This window comes from Bos indicus x Bos taurus, chromosome 16, assembly GCF_003369695.1.
Source record: "Bos indicus x Bos taurus breed Angus x Brahman F1 hybrid chromosome 16, Bos_hybrid_MaternalHap_v2.0, whole genome shotgun sequence".
Taxonomy (NCBI): Eukaryota; Metazoa; Chordata; class Mammalia; order Artiodactyla; family Bovidae; genus Bos; species Bos indicus x Bos taurus.
In genome coordinates this window covers 57,677,880-57,705,633 of record NC_040091.1, presented here as the reverse complement: position 1 = coordinate 57,705,633, position 27,754 = coordinate 57,677,880, and the positions used below count along the sequence as shown (strand labels likewise).

Here is a 27,754-nt window from a genome sequence, read left to right as displayed (position 1 = left end):
AGCAGGTCAATAGAGGGCTTATCTCTGTTTTAAACTTTTCATAATCACTCCTGAATTCATGTATTATTTTTAGAGCATTTTATTTTCATATGTAGTCTCTTTGCCCTAACTAGCAATAAATGAAAATATACGGAATTTCCCTTTCAGTGTGGTTTATGCAGAACTATAAACCAGAGGATCAGATGATTCTAAAGGACATCCTAAGTAGTATTTGAAATCCAAAAATCATCTACGTGTACAACAGGAGAACTGAGCAGGCAAAGCTCAGGAGTTTCCCCAAATCAAGGCAGCTCAATAATTCAGTGTCCTTTGCAATATTCTCCTCGTTTATCCAGGTGATATCTTTATAATAAGCTGTTCACTCTCTTGCACATGAAGCTTGCTATATTGGTAGGTTCCTGAGTCTCTTCCTACTCCTGTCATCACAACAGCGTCTGTGTCCCCAGCTCAGTCATAGGTATCTTTATGATCAAATATCTGACTCCAGCACCTGAAGCCACAGTGAGTCCATTTTCCTTTTTCCCTCTGTTCTCTGTGGAGCAGGGCTGCCACTAAATAAGAATTTAACCGTCGGAAGCTTAAGTCATTGGTTAACCAGTGAGCTATCACTGGCCCTGCGCTCTTCTGTTGTTTGCCTGAGCAAAATCTATCACGACTCTACGTGCATATGGCATGTGTCAACTGTTTTAAAATTAGCCAATTTTCCTAAGCATAAAAATGGATTTTTGTCATATCACACGCACCATATATCACAGAAACAAACCGGTTTTTGTTGTGGCTTTTTTTTCTTTCCAAAATGCATTAAGTCTTTTTAAGTCACTGCCAAATCCATTTTGCTCACTGCATTTTTGAGATACATTTAAAGAAACCAAGCAGAGGGGCAAAAAAGAAAAAAAACCTCATACGGTGCTGTCACCTGGAGAGAAATCTAGTTCATTATCAAGCCAACCATGCCTAAGAGGCTGGGTTGCTACACCTGCTTTTCAGTAATAAATACTGCATATGTATGCTGCCCTGCACTGAAAGTTTGGGATAGGGCAAAAATAATTAAAATGGTAAAAAAGTATGGTGATTAAGAAAAAGAACTGTCACTTATTGAGCACTCTCTGTGTACCCAGACAGTAAATACTAATTCTGCATTATTTCATTTCATACTCAAAACTATCCTATGAGTACACAATACATCCATTTTACAGACGTGGAAACTGAGGCTTACATAGGTAACTTGGCAAGGTCACATACTTAGCACACGGCAAGGCTTACCAATGACTTAAACCCAAGTTATAGTCCCTGAGCCTATTCTCTCGATGATTAGGTCATCTTATCTGTAAGTTAGAGCATATTCAACTTCTGGAGAGATAATACTGAGATATCAGTAAGCATCTAGGCCAATTCTTATGCTGCAGCTTTCTCTTAACAAAGGTTATAGGGGTGTTGTCACGGGCTCAGTTGCCTTAGGTTCCGTCAAATAAATCCCCACTTAGCTTGGCAAGAGGAAGAGAAGAAGATGAGGCGTCCTATGTCCTCCCACCAGCAACACAAGGCACTGTTTTGAAGGACTGTGGATTAGAGCAAGCCTCTGGAAAATTCTGTGCGAAGCCCTGCATAATATTTCCAAACCTTGCTAAAGTCAAGAGTGAGGCAAATGTACTGAATAGGCAGCTGTCAGTGTGGTCCCTTTTAAGGGGCCTCCAGTTCCTCTCAAAAGGGGGGGAAAACACACCAAGTCTCCTACTTAGGTTAAAATCTGTGAATTTCTCTTTCAAAATGCTCAAGTGTTAATTGAGAGGGCAGCACATTAAATCGTTATTAGTCATTAATGCTTCAGCACAAATTAGTTGATCAGGTTACTGAGAGGTGTGAAGGGCCCTGAGGAAAAGATATCATTTTGATGGAGGTGGTGGGGAGTTGAATGGGTGGGGCAGGGAGGGAGGGGAGGAGGAAGGACCATAGTATATCTCACTCACTCACTCACTCACTCACTCACATCCACATACACAGGCACCCACACATACCCACACACATACATACATACACATACACACACACCCTCTGCTTTCCCTTTGGAGCCTGCAGGGACTGTACTCACAGGTAAGGCTTTTAAGAAAGGTTCCAGCCACTCCTCAGCATCTTCCAGGCAAGAATCTTGCCTGCGCCTCCACGGCCAGAGGGCGTGTAACACAGCCGTCTGCCTCTAGGGGTCTCCAGTGCCCTGAGGCTTCAGGAGGAAGCTGACCTTGCTCTGTTATCCCGCAGGGCTCACATCCCAGAGGGCGAAGATTGCGGAAAGGGAAAGCGGCGCGTGTTGGGAGCACCCCCCAGGACCCCCTCACCCGCCGGGAACAGTGCTCATCGACCTCCCCAGCTCCTGCCTGTCGGCGCATTTATAATATGCTAAATGGCTGAACAGAGAGTGAGGGGGAGGCAGACATTAACTGCCCCCGCACTCCGTACTGAGTGCTTAAGCGTTCTTATACCTCAAGGGGATTCCAAGGACTTCCCTCTGCAGCCCCACCCCGCACTCTTCCCGGAAGCCCCATCTCAGCTACTTCAGAGCGGGAATCACCGCAGGCTCAGCCTGAACTGGGCTGCTGCCCCGAGTGAGGGTCAGAGCAGGGTCCCGCCCTTGCTGCTGAGGCTGGACTCTGATGGCCAGACCCTCTCTGAGGTTGGGTCTGAGGGAGGGAAAGGACAGATAATGGGCGAGGACCACAGCCTGGCTCCTGGGAGACCTGCGTGTCCTATGAAAGCAAAGTCACTGAAGGCCAGAGGGTCCAGAGATTTTTTTTGGAAAATCTCACAACTGAGGAGCATCAGGAAAAGCAAGAAACTTTGAGAGAGGCACTATTCTTCCCCACCCATGCTTGAACAGGCTGCAGGGTCGGCAGCAAGACTCCAGCTCTCTAACCCATCTCGTGTCTTGGGTTTGAATCGCAGCGCCACTAGCTGTGAGATCTTGGGTAACTGACTCAACCTCTGAGTACTCTTTTTTTTTTTTTAATCTTTATAATGGGAATAGTGATATCTATTGCATGTGCAGGCTCAGCCACTCAGTCGTGTCTCACTCTTGGTCACCCCATGAACTGCAGCCTGTCAGGCTTTTTTGCACATGGGATTTTCCAGGCAAGAAGACTGGAGTGGCTTGCCATTTCCTCCTCCAGGGGATCTTCCAGACCCAGAGATCAAACTCTCGATTCTTTACCACTGAGCCACCTGGGAAGCCCATCTATTGCAAAGGAAGTAATTATAACTAAAAGATTGCGCAGCTGGTACATTGGGTGCCTAGCACTGTGTGTGACACACCACAGGCATTTGTGCATAGGCATTGAATTTCACACATCTTCAATGACCGAGAGCAAGAGGAATTCATCCTAGGCTCCCTCCACAGGTGTGTCAGCATTAATGATAATCTTATATTTTAAAATCAATTTTAGTAAATCAATCATAAGCCCGGTGTTTTAAAGGAACTCTGTAGCATGGTGATTTTCAACGCGTTTTTGAACAGCCTTTAGGTTCCAAGGAGGTGTCTCAAGGATCACTTGCAGGTGAAGAAAGAGAACTGACAGGTGGGGAAGCTCCGGGCCCCCAGACCTGCTCCAGTCAAAGACGTCTACTTTTATCTGTTTCACATATTGGGGTTCTGGGTAAGGATTTATTTGATTAGTCTTCTACTGCTTTTAAAAAAGGTTAAAACCGCTGGCAATATACCTTTGTGTAATTCAGGGAAACCTTTCCTCCAAGCGTAAGGACACTCACCTCTTATTTCATTTGAACGTGGAGTGCACCTGTATCCAGAAACAGAGGCACTTACATCCAGCCCATACATCTTAAGTACCCAATGTGTGTAAAGCATTGCACTTAAAACTTTGTAGCTCCAGCCTTGTGACCTGCTCCAGAAATACCCGAGGGTTTAACAATGCTTCCATCCCACTCCTAACCGATTTAGCCTTGTCCTCAGAGCAGCTACCCCGACCTTGACCACAAAGGCGCCCTTTCCCCTGCATGCTACCTAAGACAATGATCACATTGAAAGTCCAGTGTCGAAGAGCATGGGCCTGGGGATCTCACAGATCTGAGTTCAAACGTGAGCTCTGCTGACCTCAGGTTATTTTATATCCCTGAACTTAAATTTCTTCAACTATAAACAGAAGATAACAACCTTTCTCAAAGTGTTGTTAGATGATTAAATGAGCGATGCCTGGTGAGCACTTCACATGGTAACTGCTGCCAGGTGTCCAATAGCAAATCCTGAAGCTAGTACCTGACCCTCACTGACTGTAGCTAAATGCCATTTCTGTTCTCTAAGGAAGTCAACGTCTTGTGAGATTTAATACTTAGGGATACAAAACCAGCAGCTGTCATTTTCTCAAAGCCCATTGTGTGGCAGGCACATTGCTGATGTTTTTCAAACATCATCTTTAATCTTCATGATGTTTGCACTTCATGATATAAGGGGATAGCCTCTCCATCTTACTATATGGGCAAACTGAAGCTCAGAGAGGTTGTGTAATATATCCAAGGTCACACAGCTACCGAGTGACCAGGACTAGATCAAAGCCCAATTTGTCTGACCCCGAAATCAGGAGCCTTTTCTCCCCACCTTGCTGACTCTCAGAACTTTTCCTAGGAGGAAAGCAGAGGGCATGGCACAGGGGCAAGAATCTCTGGGTTTTTCCTTCCCCAATTTCAGTCTGTAAACAGGAATGACACTTCATAAGGTTATAGTAAAAAATTAAATGAGAAAATATAGGTTTCAAAAAAAGCCTAGTACAGTGTTTATCAAGTATGCTTCAGATGTATATTAAATAGGTATGAACTTGCCCCCTCCCAGGTTTTATCTGGTCTCCAAATCATTTATTTTTTTAATCTTTTTACCAGAAATATTTATAGAAAAGATACATATGTATGTATGTGTATCTATGTGGAGTAGTGCATGTGAACATATATGTATATATGTGCATGTATATATACATATATATGAAAAATTATAGCACAGACTACCATCCAGGTCAACTGTCAGCATCTCAGAAGCACTGCCCTCTGTATACCCCTCCCTGGTCAAATTCCCATTTCTCCCTCCAGTCCAATTCACTTCTTGTCTTGTTGAAAAATAATTTTCCTTTCCCCTTTCGCTCATGCCACCGGCTCGTCTCTGGCCTTTTTGCTGTGCCTGTGCCTGTCACTTGACTAAGATTCTGAGCGACACGTCATTCACAGGAGAGGCATGAAACCAAGTGGTTCGGCAGCAGGGACACACGTGCGTGCGTGCGTGTGTGTCCACACCTCCCACCTCTGTGGAGAGCAGCCAACCAGACATCCTGTGAGACATGTCTTAACCGCAAAGAACAGAAGGACAAGTGGACTGACGGGAGAGAGGCTTGCAAACATTTGGGCTGCTTCCTAGCACTTGCACTGTACCCCCCCTCCCCCAGCCTGGACCAAATCCGGTGCCTTCAGTGGTGGCGGATGCTCATTACATTACAGCCACCAGAACTTGATTACTGAGTCCACAAGGTTTTTTTTTCCTTTAGACCCCAGATTCTATCCCACCTGGAATTTCCAGGTGGCGCTAGTGCTAAAGAACCTGCCTGCCGATGCAGGAGACATAAGAGATACAGGTTCCATCCCTGGATCAGGAAGATCCCCTGGAGGAGGGCATGGCACCCCACTCCAGTATTCTTGCCTGGAGAATCCCATGGATGGAGGAGCCTGGTGGCTACAGTCCATGGGGTCTCACAGAGGCAGACATGAGTGAAGCGACTTAGCATGCACACATGCAAACGGACAGATCCATTTCCAATTTAAATGTTCCCTTCTCAAAGACATCTTCCTCAATCACTCTCTCCTACTGTGCTCTATTTTGATGCTTTTCTTCATTATCAGCACGGAAAATATCTCATTTATTTGTCTACATATTTCTCTTTATGGATATATAGTAATAAACAATATAGACTCAGTATCTAAACTGGGTTAGAATGTCAGCCACCTCTTACTAGCTGTGTGACTTTGGACAAATTGTTTAACCTCCCTGGGCTTCCAATTCATCATCTGTAAAATGGGAATATAAGATTTATTAAAATGAGAATGATAGAATCATGACATGAAGGCAATGAGTTAATATACGTAAAACCTTCAGTATAGGGCCTGACACATAAGTCCTACTAAAGTGTAAGTACTTCTGTGTAAGACAGATAAGGACTACACATAAAGTACCTCTTTTATCAGCCATGCCAATAGTAATCATCATCATGATTATCATCCTCTAGAGTGTAAGCATCTTGATGGCAGGGTTTTTATCTGTTATTCACTGCAGAACTCCCAGTGCCTAAGAAGAGTACCTGGTACATACCGTATCCATAATATTCTGAATAAATAGTTCCTGACAAATGCATCTTAGAACTCCAACCCCAACAGTGCCTCTGAGTACAGGAGAGGGCCATAGGAACAGATAACTATAGTGTGCTGGGTATAGTACAAAAACAGAGTTTGAGTGAGACGTGCAGGGGTGTAGAAGAGGAGGCAGTTAATTCCTTGTCTTGGGCAAGTCTTCTCTTCCATAAGGAGAGTATCCTTACGTAGTGTTAAAGCTTAGTAACCCTCAAGAAACAGACCACAGGGCAAGGGAAGGTTCTCCACAAAAGCAACACAGCACATCTGACAGCTTGGGATACTGAGGAAACTGCCTGGAGTTCAGGTAGCTGAACTGAGAAGGGGTAAGGAAACAGAGACATGGAGAGGCTGCTGGACCAGATCGTGAAGGGCCTCCTCTTTGTGATGCTAACAAACTTGGGTTTTTCTCCTGATAGCCGTGAGGAGCCACAGGAGAACCATACTAAAGGAAAGAGCGTAATGGCATTTACCCGTTTGAAAGATCACTCCAGCCAGAGGCTGGGTTGGCTAGTCCTTAAAAAAAGGAGACAGGGAGACCAAGTACAGGGCAAGTCCAGGTGAGAGGGATGAGAGCCAGATAGATAGGGGCTGGAGGAGGAGGGAAGGGGAGGACGGCTTTGAGAGATCAGCAGGAGGTAGATCTCCTTAAGTCCAAATTGATGGAATTGATTGGGTGTAGGGGTGGATTCAGATGGGTATATCTTTCCTTTTCTCCTTTGCCTTTCACTTCTTTTCTCAGCTATTTGTAAGGCCTCCTCAACCTACCATTTTGCCTTTGTGCATTTCTTTTTCTTGGGGATGGTCTTGATCACTGCCTCCTGTACAATGTCACGAACCTCCATCCATAGTTCTTCAGACCCTCTATCAGATCTAATCCCTTGACTCTGTTTGTCACTTTCACTGTATAATTGTAAGGGATTTGATTTAGGTCATACCTGAATGGTCTAGTGGTTTTCCCTACTTTCTTCAATTTAAGTCTGAACTTGGCAATAAGGAGTTCATGATCTGAGCCACAGTCAGCTCCTGGTCTTGTTTTTGCTGCTTGTATAGAGCTTCTCCATCTTTGGCTGCAAAGAATATAATCAATTTGATTTCAGTATTGACCATCTGGTGATGTCCATGTGTAGTCAAGTTTTCTTTTGTGTTGTTGGAAGAGGGTGTTTGCTATGATCAGTGTGTTCTCTTGGCAAACTCTGTTAGCCTTTGCCCTGCTTCATTTTGTACTCCAAAGCCAAATTTGCCTGTTACTCCAGTATCCCTTGACTTCCTACTTTTGGCATTCCAGTCCTCTATGATGAAAATGACATCTTTTTTGGGTGTTAGTTCTAGAAGGTCTTGTAGGTCTTCATAGAACCATTCAATTTCAGCTTCTTCAGCATTACTGGTTGGGACATAGACTTGGATTACTGTGATACTGAATGGTTTGCTTTGAAAACGAAGAGATGATTCTGTCATTTTTGAGACTGAACACACATACTGCATTTCAGACTCTTCTTTGCTGACTATTAGGGTTACTCCATTTCTTGTAAAGGATTCTTGCCCACAGTAGTAGATATAATGGTCATATGAATTAAATTCGTCCATTCCAGCCCATTTTAGTTCGCTGATTTCTAAAATGTCAATGTTCACTCTTGCCATCTCCTGTTTGACGACTTCCAGTTTGCCTTGATTCACGGACCTAACATCCCAGGTTCCTATGCAATATTGCTCTTTACAGCATCAGACTTTACTTCCACCACCAGTCACATCCACAGCTGGGCGTTGTTTTCACTTTGACTCTGCTCTGCCTCTTCATTCTTTCTGGAGTTGTTTCTCCGCTGACCTCCAGTAGCATATTGGGCACCTACCTAGCTGGGGAGTTCATCTTTCAGTGTCCTATCTTTTTGCCTTTTCATACTGTTCATGGGGTTCTCAAGGCAAGAATACTGAAGTGGTTTGCCATTCCCTTCTCCAGTGGGCCACGTTTTGTCAGAACTCTTCACCATGACCCGTCCGTCTTGGGTGGCCCTACATGGAATGGCTCATAGTTTAATTGAGTTAGATAAGGTTGTGGTCCACCGACTTGATGGACATGAATTTTAGCAAGTTCCGGGAGCTGGTAATGGACAGGGAAGCCTGGCATGCTTCAGTCCATGGAGTCGCAAAGAGTCGGACATGACTGAGTGAATGAACTGAACTGGGGGTGAAGGGAGGAGCTGTGTGAGAGAAAGCAGAGCTCAGGACAACCTGTATGTCTTAAATTTGGCCCTGGGGGATTGGTCTTCCCATTAACCAAAGCAGGGAATTTGGAGAGAGGAATCATTGTGTGTGTGAAATGGGTACATAATGTGTTAACCTATGAAATTTTAATCTTGGCAATCATCAAAGTGAAATATGTTTGGTTGGAAAGAATGTTGACATTTGTCATGTGCCTGGAACTGTGTTTGGCTTCTTATGTATTTCATCTCATTTAATATTTAGAACAGATTGAGATATGGGGCATTATTTTTTTTTTATAAATGATAAAACTGAGGTTCATTTAAGATCCCTACTTTACACAGTGAACACTGAAGAACAGTAAGAAAACCAGTTTGATTAAGCAAGATTGAATGAAGTGCATATAAAGAGAGGGATCAGAAAATAAAGTTTAGGGGCAGATCATGGAAAAATTTGAATTGAGATATTAACCACCCCACAGGGATGTTGTAAAAATTGGTTGAGAGAAAGCGTATAAAGCATTTTGTAAACTATAGAAGGCTAAGCAAATATGAGGAATTCCAGTTGTGGCCAAACCTTATTGCAACAAATAATAATAAAGAACATAACAATGGGTGGACTTTAGTGTTCAAATCTGTACTTAATAAATAAAATTCAACAATTATGCCTTCTCCCCATTCTTCTTACTGATAGGTCCACAAAAGAATCTCTAACACACAGCGGTAACTTTTCTTTCTCCCCACCAAACCATCAACACATATTGTTTGAAGGAAAACTCTCCCAAGGAAAGATGATGATATGATAGGCATGAGAAGGAAGAAGGGGATTTGAAAGTCAAACAGACCCAGCTGATCCCAACTACTGTGTCCTCACATGTTAGAGTGAGACCCTAAAGATATTTAACTTGGATATTTCTACTGTCAGGCAGAACCACAAAAAAATTAGGATAAAATTCCTAGGCCTCCTACCTGCTAATTGTTTCCATGTGAACTGGGAGCAGCAATGCTCTACAAATGCTTAAGACTGGGCTGAGTCACAGTTGGTAAGGTCACCATCAAACAAGCCAGCTTCAGCTAACTGTACCCTCCTTGACTTTCAACTTTGGAAATACATGACAGACATTCTTTGGGCTGCTACTGCCCAAAAGAAATATAATGTGAGCCACATAGCCACATTAGAAAGTAAAGGGAAATGGGTGAAACTAATCATAATATATCTTATTTAACCTAATATATACAGTATAATTTTAATGTGTAATCAATATTAAAAGAAACTGTGGTATTTGAAATTCTCTTCCTTTAAGCCACGTCTTCAAAACTCAGTGTGCATTTTTACACTTTCGACACTCACTGCAAGTGCTCAAGAGTTACACGTGGCTGGTAGCCGCCATATGAGTACTACAGTGTGGGGCAGAGCTCAGTCCTGGAAGGTATCAGATTGCCCACCTTCACCTAATCCAGCATGCCAGGTATATTTATGTTTCACGTGAGCTTCAGTGAAAGGAATGATAGAACATTTGGCTGTTGAGAATTCCATACTCTAATGATGTTCCTCAACTTTACTTCCATCTGCACGGCAGAGCAATAGTTTACAGAGACAGCAGCCTGCATCCTAGTCACTGAAATGAGACCCATCCCTCGCAGCCCCCAGGCTGAAGGACAACTGGGCTGCCTCTCTTCACCCCCAAATGGAAGGGGCTTTGGCCCACAGTCACTAACCACATGCCCATGGGCCTGGACCTCTAGGTTAGCCCCCAAACATGGCAGGCAATACTTGAGAATAAAATAAAGGGCCTCTGTCCCACCAACCAACTCAGGGTCACTTAACATAGGAAACAAAGGTGAAAACAAGGCCTAAGGGAGAATTTTCAAGAGAAAGTACATATCCCTGAGGACTTGTCCTCAGAGTGAACTCCTGGGGCTAAGCAATCACACACCCACCAGGTTCTTGGGGACCTTCCTTTTGACCTGAGAGCCACGATGAAGTGACTTTAGGTAAGTCATTCAGTTCTCAGGGCCCCACTGGAATTTTGTCCATGTCAGAATGGGGCCACCGAAGCAACCAGTGACAGGTAGAGTGAATGAAGGTCTCAAACCAAGCGAAGGCTGAGGAATAGGGTTTCACCAGTTCTGTGTTTGCCTTGACCCCTTCGCTAGAAAACAAGGCTCATGACTGGAGTCAGTGTGTGTGGCTGTCAGGTCGGAGCCATCTCCAGGTGCCAGGCAGCCCTTGGCCCTTCCTTGGCTGGCAGATTGACTCCCCCCCTCTGCTGTTCAGCTGAGCAATCACAGTTCCTCGTGGTACAGCTGCGGGCAATACCACACCCACCCTCTTGCTTTTGTGGTCTCCTCCTTGGTGACTGCTACAGCATATGTTTTATTAAAAAGGAAAAGGAGGGAAGATGAGAGGTTATGTACATGGGCACGCTCAAGAATCTTAAGATGGAAAGTCTCCTCAATGCTAAACGCCTGAGGGCTTTGGCGTTTTGCCGGCTCCAAGTAAACCTCAATAGGGATATTTGGGTGGGGAAACAGGAAATGAAGGAAAATCAAGGCTCTCGCTCTCAGGAGATTCTCAGTCTAAAAAAAAAAAATATGAGATTTTCTCATATTCTCTTGAAATTTGCCTACTCCCCTCCCCAATATCTTTCTCCAAAATTTTTGATATGCTGTTGAAAAGCTCTCTGACCTTGAGCACTATTTTTCCTATAATATATGGATTAGACTTGAGGGTGGGTAGAAGGCTTAGGTAATTTTCAGTGTCTAATGAGATGTCCAACATTTCAAATCCCTCCGTCTCATGTGAGGGCAGCTTCCCCTAGGCCACTCTATGCTTCAAGTAATTAACCCAGATGTATGCAGTTACCAGGATCCAAGTGGAGAAGTGGCTTAGAGCAAATCCCATGGAAACATGCAAGCCTTGAAGTTTCCAGCTTCCTCAACTGTGCTGCAGTGAGCCTCTCTGTCAACTGGGATCTTTTTACCATCTCTTCCTCTCCAAACAAATCCCACTCTATCCCAAGGCACAATTCAAATTTTCCTTCCTTGGAATATTGAGAGCTCTTGTTATCTGCACAAATCGATTGTAGATGAATTAGGTCAGCCTTGTGAATTTCTTGTATTGAATGGCTGTTTAGAATGTATGTTGTCATTTACCTTTTCCCCAGATGTAAGCCTATTTTCCTAACTAGAATGTAAGATCATTGAGGGCAAAGACAAGGTCTTAATAAGACTTCGTATCCCTCGTAGCTCTTAGGTCAGTGCTAGAGGCGAAGTCCTAGGTTACTGCAGCCTCCCATTCCTGCGAATTATAGAACAGCTGAGTCAAATCATGGCTACCACAATTAAACCATTCCCTAGGAGATACCTGGAGAGCCTGGGAGTGATTTAGGAGTGACGAGACCCAGACCCCATTCCGTAGTTTCCCTGAATTGTTTCAGAGTAAACTAGTTCATCTTCCAAGGTCCTCTGCCCTCCTTTTTCCAAGAAGGAGGCTAAACTCATTGTAGCTCTACTTGTTAGGGTAATCAAAGATAAATGAGACCATAAGGCATGTGAAGATTAATTAGATGAACTCCCTAAAATACCTTTAGCCCTTTGGAAAAGTATGCCATTGTAAAATGTACATACAAGGTCTTATTATTTAAGAGAAAGAGTTGAATCACCAAAAATAATCTGCACAGTGGAGAAAACAAAACACTAATCAGGAACCCTCAACACTAAGCATCCCACTCAGCAGAAAGTACCCACACAGATGTCTCCAGTCCCTCCAGATTACTTCTTGTTTATGAGCTGGGGAGGGATTTTGGAGCACCGTCTCAGAGGATGTTTTTGTGCCAGGCTCCCCAGTGGCCAGCCTGTGTCTTGGGAAAGGGGATCAGAAGGAGGTGATGACGCAGGTATGTTCTTTGCCCTCTGGTCTTGCTCAGTAAACAACCTGTTAGAAGTCCAGAAGGGAAAACCCAGAGGATGATCTTAAGGGCCTAAATGGGGGAAGACATCGCCCATCTCTGAGTCTGGCCCAATGCTAACAGAGCAGGAACCCTCCTCACTCCCCAGCCCATCCCTCCTTTCCTCCTTTCTTGTGGCCACACTGCAGCACACATCCCTCCATTCTTGGAGACAAAGCCAGCCCCATTTTTGGGGAGGAGTGAGAAGCAAGAGTCCGGGATGCTACTGTCTTCTCCATGGCTGCAGAACAGCTGTTAAACCCTTTGGTGCCAGCTGCCCTCCAGCAGGGAAAACCATGGTCTGATATTTGCTTTTTCCTCAAACATTTCACAGTATCCAGGCTCTCTACCAACTCAAAACATATCCCTCCTCGAAGAAAAAAGCATGCGTTTTTCCCCACAGTAGGCAAGTAGTCAGAAGCTAAAAAGAAGGTATACACACACACACACACACACACACACACACATATATGTATAGCAGCAGCTGTGATGGAAAATTTCAGGATCATTGTGACAGCAGTGCTTGGTCATGCCCCCAGTGCTGCAAAGCAACTTATTTTGGATGGAAGGGAACTCCAGAGGGTCCTGCCATCAACAAATAACATACACATAACTGTGTGAAACCAAGAGGGAAAACACACAAACTCCAGAATCACTTTGCTGTCGTCTGATGTCATCAGACTGCCCCCCAGGGGATTTTGTAAAATACTTTAGCTTCTTGGTTAACACTGGCAATTGCACGTATTCTAGGAAGCATGGTCAGAAAGAGAATCTCTTCGCCCTGCACATGTCTGGAGAAGACAGAGGCAGAAATACTTGACTTACAACATACCTTTTATTCTCCTGATGGCTCTATGCTGACAGATCATTGTCCCTGCTGGACGAGGCTCAGATTGCCCAGCTAGAAGCCTGGCCTGTTATAATTGCTCTCCTTTGAACAAAAACATTTGCTTCTGCTCAGGGCACCTGACTCCGAGAGCGAGGAAGAGCACACACAGTTCTTTATGGATGGGGTCTGTTCAGTCATGTTACAGTGCATTAGCTTGATTATTAGTTGATATTTGGCTTAGGTCTATATACCCTGGATAAATATGTACCATGCAGAGGGACTGCTTGGTGAGCAGAAAACTCCTCTGGGCTGGAAGAGCAGCTCCCAAGTTCATGTTCCTACTAGGCAGAACACTCCAGGCATCTGGGGCCTGGGCAGGGAGTTGCACATGCATGCTGCTTCTAGAGGCAGCCTGCTTCCTTCATATAGCTGTTAACAGGCACACACAAACACACACACACACATACCATAGGCAGCATTAGATGAGTACCCAGAAAGATGGCCAGATAATCTCAGCGTGCCCTTCCTTCCAGCATAGCAATTCTCTCCCCAGTGTCCCCAGCAAGCTACCAGTTTCCACTCAATCAGTGGGGTTCCTGCTGCCACCCTGGGGAGACTATTTGCAACCCACAGGGTTCACTCTTCAATCTTTATTTGTTCCTGGCTGTATGTGCGTGGGAGCAAGAGACAGGCCTCTACAGACATGCCAGGGAGCTCTATGGACATGTGAATAGAGCTCTAGGAATGTGTGAATATCTGTGAACGTGTGGATCGTGTATGCCGACCTCAGCTCTTGGGGGCCCGTCCCAAACATAGGGAACCATGTACAGTCCAATCCAGCATCCGCTGGGTAGGCAGAAGTCCTTGTCATCTTCTGCAATTATGCAGCCTGACAGGTTTTCTGAAGCTAATGGGAGTTGCACTAACTTTGAGGACTTAAACCAAGCAAAAGCAATATAGGTCAGGCAGAGTGCCCAAGTCGTGTGACAGCCATGCAACCAACACCAGGAGGCAATAACAGGACGGTCTCAAGCTAAACCCCAAAGTCCACTGCTCAGCCCCACAAGACAGGCGAGGGGGATCATTCCCTCTGCCTGCAACTGCCAGGCACCAGGACAAGAAGGCTGTAGGAGAGCAAAAGCATCCCCTTATCAAGAGACACACCAAAAAGACAACGAAAAAGGGCGGTGGAGAAAAACCACCAACCCCCTGCACTGTTACCTTGAGTCCTGCAAGAGCCCTCCTTGCTCTATCAGCTGCTCCCCAAACCTCCACCGCCTGGGAGGAGACTCCTGAAAGGTTCCAGGTTTTTGTGCAACATCTCCAATGGCAGCTTTCCAAAGTTTTTACTTCATGATGTCTCGTGGCTCCTTCTCATTTGGGGAAAACGTGAATGCCTCCCGCTCAGCGTGTGAAAGGGAGCGGATGTCTCTTTTCAAATCTTGCTCCCCGCTTTGCTGCTGCCGCTGCCGCCGCCGCGCCGCCGTCAGACCACTTGCCTGCTGCCTTCTTCCAGCTGAGCAGCCAGGATGCCTGGCATCCACAGCATGTTTGAAGTGGGGCTCGGACGCTGGGTCGGGGCGCTCGCGGGTGGAGAGGGAAGGAAAGTACCAACCCCGACCCGGGGAGTCCTCTATCCCTGCACCGAAGAGAAAGCCAAGCTCGTGCCTTCCTCCCAACTCTGTAGAGACTCACTCGCCCTGTCTGTCTCCCGGAATTACTGCCTTGCCCATGGGTAGAGACAGTTCCTCCAGCTTCACTGCTCCCTCGGCTGCCTGCAGACCTGCCCGGACGCTCGCCGCGCACGGCAGGTGCACATCCCCGGGCAAATGCTAACGGTGTCCTCTGAGCTCAGCGAAGACGCTGCCCGAGCAGCCGCGAGCAGAGCAGCTTCCGAGGCGGGCGGATTCCATCCCAGGCTGTAGCCCAGCGTGTCCCCGCTCCGACTCCGCGCTTTTCACCTAAGCAGTTTCACCTGCAGGCTCACACACCAGATGAGTGTCTTAAGATAACAATGCTCCCCTGCCTGCCTCTCGCTTTCTTTCTAATGCACGTAGGTGGGCAGCCAATGAGACGCAGCTCCACACTCCCCACGGGCGCCCATTGGCTGGGAGGCTTGACTGGGGGCGGGCTCGGGGCCTCACCGGCTGTCTTCTTTGGTTAGCTGGCTGGCTGGGGTACCAGCTCTGTTAACCCTCCCAGCTTTGCAGCAGAGACTTTTTTTTTTTTTTTGGTATGGATAAGGGAGCCTTGGATAAATTCATGACTGGGGAGTTGGATAGTCGAAGAAGGCTGAGGAACAGAAAGACGCTTGGAAGCTAATTACATTTTCTTCTATTCTTCTGAGTTTCCATAATCATTTGTCCCAGACCATTTTGTTTGCTTGCTTAACTAGAACTTGCAGAGATAAGGACCCATTTGAACCATTTTCCTTCTAATTTGAGGTTTTATTTGGTTGTTTTGTGCATTTTAGCCTCTTGGTCACGGTCCTGAATTACTTAATTAGAAATCACTGCCCAGGTGAGAATCTTTATCTTATTGTATTTTCTGCCTCTCTCACATACATGTACACACATCATAGATCAAGGAGAGAGAGAGAGAGGCAAAAGACAGCAGGAACTCAGTGAGCAGACAGAGAAAGAGATCTAGAGACTCTGAACAGCTAAATCAAGAAACATTATGTCCCCAAACCAGGACTGTGAAGACAAAGGCAAAGTAAAGAACTTTAGGTTTCTGGGGCGAAATTAAGAGGAAAAAATGTCCTGCCTCCCCCAAAGTGAACTGTTTTGCCTGTGGTGTTTTCCTTGGGCATGCCTCTTTTCACTTTAGTGTGTGTCAGGAAGAGGGAATCTCCACTTGGTTTTTAAAGGAAGACTAGAGAAGTCAGAACAGGAACAGCCTTGTTTCTGTGTTTCTGTGAAGCAGGTGCTGTTGCTGAGCCTGTGAATTGAGAGAAGAGAGAGAAAAAGGAAGAATGAAAGAGAGAGAGAGATGGGGGTGGGAAGGAAAGAGTAAAGGAAAAAATATTAACTTTGAATCAAAAAATATGAAATATAGTTCTAAATGTCCTAATGAGGGTGCAAAACTGAATTAATATTTCCAGCTAACTAGCATACTGCACTAAATTTTGGCAGAGCATGGGAGCGTAATAGTTGAAGAAAGAATCCAATTCAACAGAAGAGCTGGGGGTTGGAGCTGGCAAAGGGATGTGAGGGGTTCACACTAACTTGTATGATGGGGAAAATATGGAGAGGAAAATACGAAGTCAGAAAGGGAGAGAAGTCTTTTGATTTAGTTTCATTTAAAAATGGAAACCAACATTAAGGATTATTTTCATAAAGAAGCATAAAAAAGAAAAGCAGACAGAGGTTTACCGAATGTTGAAGTAGTATATACCAGGATTATCTAAAAAGCATCAGGAAGCCAGCTGTTCTGAGTGAATGGGGAAAATGAGAAATATTCCTCCCATACATACCCCTTAGCTCCACTCATCTCTTTCACCTCTACTCTCTCCTCTGCATCTTTTATAGCTTTGACCTTCCCTCTCTGGATTGTAGGTATCTTTTCGCCTTAAGCTACAAAACATGTCAGAGAGCAGTCCCGAGGATAAAAACATGGAAGTGGACCAGTGAAAGTCTAAATCTGTTACTATCCAACTGCTGAGTTATTTACTCCTGCGCTTCCTAGAGACAGAGGCCCCCTGAACTTTCCCTGGTGAAAAGACACCAAATTTCGAGACTCTTATAAAAAAAAATAGTAGAAAGGAGTGGTAAAGGAAAGGGGAAGTTGAACAAATGACTACCAATCTTCAGGGAAGGAAAGTTAAAATTTCCAAAACCTCTAAAGAAGAAGGAAAGGGTATAGAGTTGGGAGACAAGAAAACAACTTGTAGAAAGAAAAAAAATTGCATCTGCTTTCTTCTTCTATAGGGTCCGCTGCTGCTGCTGCTGCTAAGTTGCTTCAGTCGTGTCCAAAGCCATGTAAAAAACAGCTTAGTTAGGTATACTAGACATTACTAGACCACAAAGAAAGCTGAGCACTGAAGAATTGATGCTTTTGAACTGTGGTGTTGGAGAAGACTCTTGAGAGTACCTTGGACTGCAAGGATATCAAACCAGACCATCCTAAAGGAAACCGGTCCTGAATATTCATTGGAAGGACTGATACTGAAGCTGAAGCTCCAATACTTTGGCCACCTGATGTGAAGAACTAACTTACTGGAAAAGACCCTGATGCTGGGAAAGATTGAAGGCAGGAGGAGAAGGGGATGACAGAGGATGAGATGGTTGGATGGCATCAACAACTTGATGGATATGAGTTTGAGCAAGCTCCGGAAGTTGGTGATGGACAAGGAGGCCTGGGATGCTGCAGTCCGTGGGGTTGCAAAGAGTCAGACACAACTGAGCAACTGAACTGAACTAGACATTACAAATTCCATCAGTGTACAGTTTGATATATTTTGCCTATACATGCATCCATGTGATCACTACCCACAGCATTTCCAAGAAGCTTGTCCTGACATTCTCAGTCCAAACTCCCTTCCCTGCAGAGATAACCACTATTCTGACTTCCAGCATCAAAGAGTAATGTTACCTTGTCATGAATTTCATAAATATTTTATCTTAGAGGATAACCTCTTCTGTGTCTGGTTTCATTCCCCTATGTCTGCAAAATTCATCCACATTGTTGCACAATATTTTTTATTGCTGTGTAGTATTCCATCACATGACTGTATGCTATTTATTCATTCTCCTATTGATGCATAGTTGAGTTGTTTCCATTTTTGTTTTACATGAGTAAACATGCAATTAATGTTCTTGTACATTCTTTTGGTGGACATATCATTTATCCTGGGTATATGCCAAAGAGTATTAGTCACTTGATTTGCTTTTGGTTACTACCTGGGAAAAAAATCTCATGAAAAAAGTTCTGAAGCCTATTTTCTTTCTGAAATAATTGAAGAGTGGCAACGGCTATCACTCATGAGCACCAACTGTCAAAATTTTAGATCCTTTATATACATAGTCTCATTTCCTTCTCACACCTATTCTAAAAAGCATGCATTATTGTTTCTGTTTTGCTAATAAAAATGTTCTATTTTGCTAATAAAAATGTAAGACACTATGTTGGGAAATGGCCATTGACCTTCTAAGGTTTTGTGTGTGTGTGTGTGTGCATGTGTGTGCATGTGTGTGCACGTGTGCACGCACATAAGGGCTCTGTGAAGGGACCTATGGGTAAAGGGAGTGATGGAAAGTCTCACTTCATAGCTAAGGGCTGAGATTCATCTGCAGATAAGAGAGGATCTGGAGAACACTGAGTGGTGGACAGAATGGCATGGGAGGAGTAAAAATGGGTTGCGGACTTTAATTTGGTGGGGATGTGTTTGTGTGTTGCGGGGGAATGGGAACCGGACAGTGTAGTAAGCACAACATCTAACAGAATAAAGAGTATGAAATTTGGAAAAGTTTTTGAATTTCCAAACTATGGTGTTTGAACTTTATCCTGTGGGAAAAGAAAAACTAGAATGGCATGAGGAAAGTAAGATTAATAAAGATCAACCTGGTAGCTGTCTAAGAAAGAGTTTAAAAGCAGGAGAAGCATTCAAAAGCTATTATGAGTCAGGGAGCAAGGCCATTGGAGCTGGAATATGGAAGTCAGACCTCAGGAAGAAAGTCAGGATTGGAGATGACAGAACCTGCTATTTTATAGTGTCTTAGTCAATATAAGTATTTGTACTTCTATAACCTGTGGGATGGGCAGAGATCAGTGGCCCCATTTTATTGAGGGGGACAATGAAGATAAGAATAGTCCAGGTTCAAACTGATTTGTCTCTAGGATGATATGCATGTTTAAAGTGGTATTAAAAGCTGCACTGATGGATATGTAGTAATAAACCTATCTGTTATTAATATGCAAAATAATAATGTTCCAGGCTCACCTCCAAAGAAGCAAATTATGGAGTTGAGACTTGACTTCAAGTCTATTGCTTCTCTACATCATGTTGCCTGTATACAAAGGTAGTTATTTAGATGTATACAAATTTCTCCCAGTCCCATTTAAAAGTAAAACATCATACAGAAGAGATGCTCTAGTTCCTGTGAACTTCAACTTCTCCCCATCTCTAGGTGTTTACTTCCCTAAGAAAAGGCCACATCACAGTGTATGCATATTTACAGGAATCCAGTGCCCTGGCGATATACTATCTCTTTTTATGTGCATAGTCCTCTTGCTCGACCCTTCCACAAATTCCAAGTCTTTCCAATTCAATTTGTTGTTGTTCAGTCACTCAGTTGTGTCCGACTCTTTGATACCCCATGGATTGCAGCACGCTGGGCTTCCCTGTCCTTCCCTATGTCCTGGAGCTTGCTCAAATTCATATCCATTGAGTCGGTAATGCTATCTAACCGTCTCATCCTCTGCCGTCCTCTTCTAAATGGACGTTTAATCCATGTACCCTTTTTCTTGTGACTGTGAATGAGAAAGTATGTAAAAATGTAATCATGTAAAAACTATAGATAGGCAAAGTAAAGTCAATATTGACTTATCAGAAAATCAAATGGTTCACTTGGGTTTTCTAAAATGACTCAATACACTTCAGAAAATGAGGAAGAAAGATTTCAAAACAATAATAGATTATATGCTACTCAAAAGCAAGAAGAGTATTTTTCCTAGAATCTGTCCATGCTTAGTCTAATGCACAGCATATGGTAGGTATGCAAATGTTTACTGAATGAATTACTGGGAGCCATTAAAGTCCAGAAATTATCCATGGGTGTACCTAGATATCCTGTAATTGTGTAGTGGAAAGGGCCCTAGGCAAAATCTTGTTTGTGGTCTTCACTCCCCCACTCCTTCTTGGCAGATTGATCTTGGGTAAACTGCTTCACTGGGGCTTCCTCCCCTGGCTCAGAGGTGAACAGTCAGCTGGCAACACATGAAGATCCCCTGGAGGAGGGCATGGCAGCCCGTCCCAGTATTCTTGCCTGGCGAATCCCATGGACAGGGGAGCCTGGCGGGCTGAAGTCCATGGGGTCGCACAGAATCGGACACGATTGAAGTGATTTAGCATGCATGCATGCATTGGAGAAGGAAATGGCAACCCACTCCAGTGTTCTTGCCTGGAGAATCTCAGGGACAGAGAAGCCTGGTGGGCTGCCGTCTATGGCGTCACATAGAGTCAGACACAACTGAAGCAACTTAGCAGCAGCAGCAGCAGAAGCGATTGACCACACGAAAGCATGCAAACTGCTTCACTGTTTCACTGTCCTCAGCTTCCTTATCTGTCAAATGAGAAACTGGACTAATAGATGATCTGGTAGTTTCATGCTATTTCTCACATTCTAAGACCAAGTGTATTTTCTCGTTATCACTCTAATTTTTCAATGGGAAACCTTGAGTAACAAAGTTAATACTGGTTTTTATGCTAGAGAGAGTAGGCAAAAGAGACACCATGGGGTCTTTATCTCAGTATCTCCTATGAAGAAGAGTTTAAAAAAGTCATTAGCTGATAAATGCTTTTTGCAGTAATTTGCAATGCTACATGGTAATAGTTCTTAGATATGTTAAAAAAAAAAAACTGTTATAAAGTCTTTATCTCTTTTCTTATAAGCAAGACCTTCACTCCTTAAATGTGACCTTAAATATATGACTCATTTTCTTTATTCCCATTCATCAACTAGAGTAACCTTGTCAAATATATGGCAAAAGCTTTTTTTGTTGTTTCTTTAAAAGGACATACATTCAGAGATGCCAATAAATTGACACTAGGTAGAATGAGAATGAAATTGTTCTAAAGTGGAAATCCTCTTTGAAAATGGTGGTGCATTAAATTCCCAGAGATTAGAAATTATTTATAACATAGTCTTACAGCACTTAGTATTTAAGTCAGCATTGAATAAATGTTTAAGGGCAAACTTTTTTTTTAATTGAAGTATAGTTCATTTACAATGTTGTGTTAGTTTCGGCAAACTTTTGAAATGAGTTAAAGGTTATCCTGTAAGAGAAAGTTCAGTTAATCATCAGATACTAGCACATACAAAAATCACTTTTCTATCAGTTTATTGCATACTATCATCATTTTGTTAAGACTTAAGGCATTACTGCCCAGCACTAATGGAAACAAAACTTTCAAGGGTTTTTGTTGTTAGTGACGTTTTTATTATCTACCCTGTTCTACTCTTGATTGGACTGGGTTTGACCTGGCCCATGCCCAAGGATATTTTTTTATTCCTTTTCCGTTTGTTAAGGGTGTCTAGAAACTTTGTTTTTCTCACATTTTCTTCCAGCTCTGTTCTGTTTACTGGATTCTCTATAACTAAAAGCTCAACAATTCTTTGAGCTAGCTCTACTTTTTCTATCAATTATAGCCAGCTCCAAATGATCTTTATATTGCTCACCACAGATAAGATTGGTAACAGAAATGGAACGGAAAAGGGAAAGAGAAATAGCAAATAAAAGTTCTAATTCCCTGCTTAACTGTATGCAATACACTGACTTTGTTATTTGTCATTCACACAATCTATCTATATATATGTACATACAAAATATTCCCTCTAAACATATTTCTGCATCGTTAGTGCTGAGTAATAACACACACGTGCATTTATTCCAGCACACGTTTATCCAATATAAAAATCCAATTTTAGTGGGTAAAAAAAGACAAGAATGGAACCACCTATATCTACAAAACAACTGGGGGAGTATTTGCATCTACAGACCCCCCATCACTGGCTTTGAGGAAGCACATTTAAAGGGGTGTGCGCGCGCGCCCTTCCCAAGCCATCAGGAAGATAATGCGGGAGGGAAGATTTTGCATTGGAAAAACGGCTGGGAAAAAAAAAAAAAATGCTGTGCAGGTAGTTAATAGCCAAGAGCGTGCTCCTGCTGGGGGGATGCAAAGGAGGAAGGCGGCAGCACCGGCTGCCCGCTGGGGGCTGACCTGATTCCCCAGAATCTTCAGCTCCCTTCCTCTTTCCTCCGACGTCCTTCCTTCTCCTTTCTTCTCTCCCCACTTCCCCCCCACCTCCCCTCTTGCCTTCCCCAGATAAGCAGCTCCGGGAAACAAAGAGCGCGCGGGCTCTCCTCAGCCGTGCACCAGGCCAGCGGCATCTGGGTCCGGGGGACCCGGGCTTTCCCGGCTCCGCATCCCCTCCCCAACCTCCCCCGCCTCCCGCGCTCGCTCGCTCGCTCGCTCCCTCCCCGCTCGCTGCCTCCCCCACCTTCGCAGCGCTGGGAGGAAGGCGGCCGGGGCTCAAGATGGCTTTAGCCGGGCTCTGCGCCCTGCTCGCCTGCTGCTGGGGGCCGGCGACGGTGCTGGCCACGGCCGCCGGCGACGTGGATCCTTCCAAGGAGTTGGAGTGCAAGCTCAAGAGCATCACGGTGTCGGCGCTGCCCTTCCTGCGCGAGAACGACCTGAACATCATGCACAGCCCCTCGGCCTCCGAACCCAAGCTCCTCTTCTCCGTACGCAACGACTTCCCGGGAGAAATGGTCGTGGTGGACGACCTGGAGAACACGGAGCTGCCCTACTTCGTGTTGGGTGAGTCCCGGGGGAGGTCGAGGCGGCCCGAGGCGCTGGCCCGGCGCCCCCAGCCCCCCCACTCTGGCTCGCTCTCCACACCCACTCGCCGACTACCTCCCCTCCCCCACCCTACCTCCCTGGATCCGCCCCGTACCCAGACCATTCTCCAAGCCGACCTACAGGCGGGCGCTTCAGTGCACCTGACTTCTCCCCCGAATCCGACCCGGATGCTGGGCCTCCCACCTCCTCTGCGCTGCCTTGGCCCCCAAGGAACAGGTTGCCCGAGTCCCTCTGAAACCGTCCCCGGCTTTCATTCATAAGCACACGCACCGGAGCCCTTCTTGGCTGCTCCCAGCTCAACTCCCAGAAGCCCTTTTCCTGCTCCCAGGCCACAAGCTCAGTTCTTGGCTTCAAGCCCCCTGGACCACCCCCCCTCCCCCCCGACCCCAACAGCATCTCCTGGGGACAGTTAAAAATAGGTATCTACTGCTCACCTAGCCAGGCCTGTGCAGGGCAGATTGGGTGATTCTCAAGAATTCTCTCAGTGAGAGCTCTTTATCTGTCACTAGGCTGCTGACCCTGGGTTCCATCCCTGGGTTGGGAAGATCCCCTGGAGGAGGACATGGCAACCCACTCCAGTATTCTTGCCTGGAGAATCCCATGGGCAGAGGAGCCTGGCCGGCTGCAGTCCAGGGGGTCGCAAAGAGTCAGACAGGACTAAGCACACACAGGCTGCTGACACTCTGGCCTTCCTTCGGAACACAAGTTTCTTACAGCCTTGGTGTCCAATCTGGCAAGTCCTAGCTCCATGCTTTCGTGTAACAGACACCTCCAAGTCTCCAACTCCTTGAATAAAGAAATCATCCAGACTGTGGTCTGTTAACATTGGCATCTTTTTTCTCAACCTCCTTAGAGAGATAGACACGGGCATTCCTGCACAAAGAATGGCTTCCCTGGGTCAAGAAGCTCTTCCTTCCTTTGTTTACATCTCTCTCTTGGTATCCTATTTTAATTTTCTTAGCCCACAAAACTCCTTCAGATACTCGAACTTCTACATTACTTCTAGTCCACTCCTCTTTTTTTCACTACTGAGCTGCAAAAGATACTGTGGTCCTGCTTCTGCAGCTTGCATGCACAGGTGCATGTGACTTTGTTATCCAAAATTTCCTTCACTTCTCCCTGTGCAGATCCACCTCACCTTGCGGTGCAGGCCAGCCATGCAGTCCATTTCTTTAGTGCTGCTATAAACCACCATTCTTATTTTGCCAAGGAGAGAATTAACAGACAGCCACCAGTAAGTTTCTAGATCCAAGGAAAAAAATGTGAAAATGTCCAGGAAGCTTTCCATCCGTTTGACTACCCTACCAACTAAAGTTCACTTTGTAGGGACATGGCTTCCTGATGGCTATATGTAGGTTAGAACCACAAATGGAATGGTATTTCACATCCCTTTCATGTTCTTTCCTTATGAGACATGAAACATTAAGAAGTGGATGAGTAAACCCCCACTCTCCAGTCTGTGGAAAAACAATTTCAAAAACTGCCTGGTCCTTTGAAAAGTTGGTTTATAGTTCCTGGAGTAGAGCTCGGTAGATCTCATTAAGCCCAACCTATAGTCTTGATGGTGTTTACTTTTGCATTAGAAATGTACTAATAATACAAAAACTGGGGGCTGGCTGGGAATGCTGACATTGTGGATACGCTGTTCATTGAAATGTACAATTGCTGGGTTATTTGGTGGATGTAAATTTTGTGTTGGAAGTCATGCTGATGTGCAAGTAAGTACACAGTCTGTTCATCATCCAGTGTAAGAACGAGTGTAGGGAATTATATGTTTCTAAAGAGCCTATTTGAGGGCTCTACATGCAGTGCTTACTGTGCATGAGAAGGGACATGTGTGGTACATGAAAAAAGGAAGATTGGATGAGCAGATGTTCAATGTTCCACTTCCTTTTTTGCAGAATCCCAAAGGCAGGGCCTGAAGCCATGATGTGCCTGCTCAGATCCAATGTGTACAGCAAAAGCCCACATGTTAAAGAATGGGTTTTCTGCACCTCTGTGCAAAGCTGCCCACTGCAGCATCCTGCTGGAGTTGCTATGGTAACCTTCTGCAACTTGGCATTGACACACAGGAGCAGACACACACTTTTATTTCAGGGGCAGATGCATTTGCTAAATGCATTGATTGTCCCCAGCCCTCCCAGTCAGTGGGGGTATGTTCAGAGCCAGAGATATGCTGGTACCTCCCCTTTTGGCTCTAAATTCCCAGGGGAAATAGGAGTGAATCTCAGCTGGGGCAGTGGGCCAAAGCAGGGGACAAAAGGAGAGGAGTCCAAGTTCACAGAAGTCAAGTGTGGTTGCTTTTGAACTTAATTTTTGTAGTCCTGTATCCTGTCACTCGTGGTCAATAGTAAGGTCTATAGTGACCTTGACTTATAGAGTTTTTCCTACTCTTATCTCTAGAACCTGGTTTGTTTAATCCACCCCTAGAAGAATTTGAATCAGTCAGTTCTGGGAATTTACTGAGCATTTACTTGCTAAGCATTTTTAAGTGCTGTTAGGGTATAGAAGTTAAAAAGAAGAAGGTTCCTGCCCTGAGAACTGAGAGTAATAACACCTGATTGTGTGGTTCTTAAAGGCTGTAGGAATTCGGAGGAAGACACTTGCATGGCAAGAGCAGACTCCATGGAAGATATGGGATTGACTAGGGGCCTTGATCAGATCCTTCTGTCTCCATGATCAAGTCCTATCACTTCATTGAGGCATCAAGGGTCTTCTGACCATAGCCTTCTCCAGCCTTTTATCTCTGCAAGCCTGCTCTGGCTCTCGGGATTCTATACACGCTCCTCCCTCTCCTCCACTTGGCGGCCTTCTTCCTTCTATACCCTGCTCACATGTCACCTTTCTGTGAAGCCTTCCCTACCCCAACCAAAGTAGTTTGGGTTCATTCATCCCTTTTCTGTGCTCTTTGCATGAATTTAAAAAAGTGCACATGCGTTGCGTGCACACACATACACAGACACGAACAAAATTAAAGATAGGTTAAATTTGGCTTGGCCTAGAAGTGGTGAAGCCATTTGAGGTCATGGAAAGGATGAGCCAAGGATGGTGGCAGGAATGAGTGTGGGACTAGCATGCATATGGAGTAGTACGGAGATTAGCCTGGTGGTCTGAGAGTATAGACAACCATGTCTGGCTCTGAGAGTGGGATGTGGCCCATGGCTTAAAAGCCAGGCAGGGGAGGGTTGACTTGACGTAAGAAGCACTGAAGCCTGACTTGCAGAGGCTGTCTCAGCCATCAAAACCACTGTCAATTTTGCTTGCAGGATAACTGAGGGACAGTGAAGGAGGTGGCGTTATTTCCTGTTCTCTGAATTTGCAAATAGGATTTGCAAATTCTGGTGAAAGGGCCATATGTAACTTTCAGATGTGTTTTGTTTGGCTACACATAGTTTTGAATTTGAATGTTCTTACTGAAGCTGTGCCATCTCTAGATTGCCATACTTCCTAGGAATATTGGTTGTACTATGGCTGCGCCTCTTTTTATGGCACCTATCTGGCACCTCTTAGGTCATCTCAACCCCTGTTTTCAGAAGTGTTGTAAACTTTCTATAACATGCAAAATAACTGCAGTTCCTAATTCAAGATATTTAGATACAGAAGACAGGAAACTATAAAATTTTGCTGAACTAGCCAATTAAAATTTCATATCTTAACTAAAATCATGCATCTTCATCTTTCAAAACAGTAGACTTTCCAGCTTTGGAGGCATATCTGATTTTGAGACAACTGGTTAACCTGAAGTATGGCTTCTGTGCTGAAGTGTGGTTTTCTGTGATGTGAACAGAACATATTTATCAGTCTCATTACTATTTGAAAGGGATGCTCCTCTGTTTCAGACCCAGCTATTGAGCGTGTGTAAAACTTAGTGAAGAAAGCTGTTCCTCTTGTGCCTGGGAGTTTCGCTTTAGCTGTCATGGCTTTTGATTGAAGAAGGTATGCCTCAAGATAAATCAATCAGCCTGCGGAGATGTAGTGAGTTCCTGCATGCAAGGTGCTATTCAAAGTGTCTGGAGCAGGCCAGTGTGGTGGTTAAAAGAACAGGCTTTGAAGACAGATCTGGTGTCAACTCAGGAGGACTTTCCACTTATTCCATAGTGGAGAAAAAGGAAAGGATGGAGAGGTTAAGTAACTTACTCAGGGTCACATAGCTAATAACTGATGGATCTGTAACTCGAACTCAGGTCAATATGACATTTAAGTCTTTCTCTTAGTTACTATTTCATATATCTTAAAAGTTTTAAAAATCTATTCTTTTTCATGGTTTAATAAAAGGAGCCCTGGCAATGGATAGAGTAGGAAAATATATTCAGTTTGTATAAAGGAGTCCTTTGTGGCTTCTATGTAAATACCTTTTGAATATGTGTCCATTGAGTGATTTCTCACATAAGCCTTAATGCTGAAGAGGGTGAACTTCATCAAGAAGTATTTATCTAAGTAGGTGTACTTACCTAAGCAGAATCGGGGAATTCTTGCTTCATTCATAGTTTCCAGGTCTGAGTAGTCATGTTGTATGGCATGCAATGGCATCCACAGTCATGATGAACATGGTAGGGTAGGTAGGGATTAAGGGAACACTCTCTGTGCTTTTCTGAGAAAGGCCCCACAGAAATATAAACTGGGGATCCCAGAGAGCAGGCTCCGCTGTGAAACGGAGCCATCCAGAAGGCACTGTGTTTTCGGCTTCTTGACCAAGGCCACCGAAGTTTGTAGCGGGTGATCTTGTCCTTAGAATTCACCGTCAGAGCACAGTGATGCTGCTTGAATAGCAGTTACTGAGCTTTTTGATTGGCTTCAAATATAACAT

The 27,754-nt window shown here is 44.6% G+C and overlaps 2 protein-coding genes across 3 annotated transcripts in view; one reads left to right on the top strand and one right to left on the bottom strand.

The window, feature by feature from the left end:
- BRINP2 (BMP/retinoic acid inducible neural specific 2) overlaps window positions 1–15,414 on the bottom strand; it is a 143,071-nt gene extending 127,657 nt beyond the window's left edge. The window contains exon 1 of the mRNA XM_027565416.1: window positions 14,586–15,414. The gene's annotated coding sequence lies outside the window, so the exon portion shown is untranslated. The remainder of the gene's footprint in view (window positions 1–14,585) is intronic.
- A 6,826-nt stretch (window positions 15,415–22,240) lies between these two features.
- ASTN1 (astrotactin 1) overlaps window positions 22,241–27,754 on the top strand; it is a 352,052-nt gene continuing 346,538 nt past the window's right edge. The window contains exon 1 of one of the 2 annotated variants that reach the window (XM_027565413.1): window positions 22,241–22,905. In XM_027565413.1, the coding sequence (XP_027421214.1) occupies window positions 22,623–22,905 (283 nt within the window). In that variant the 5' untranslated portion in view covers window positions 22,241–22,622. The remainder of the gene's footprint in view (window positions 22,906–27,754) is intronic. The other variant, XM_027565414.1, reaches the window with a different exon arrangement.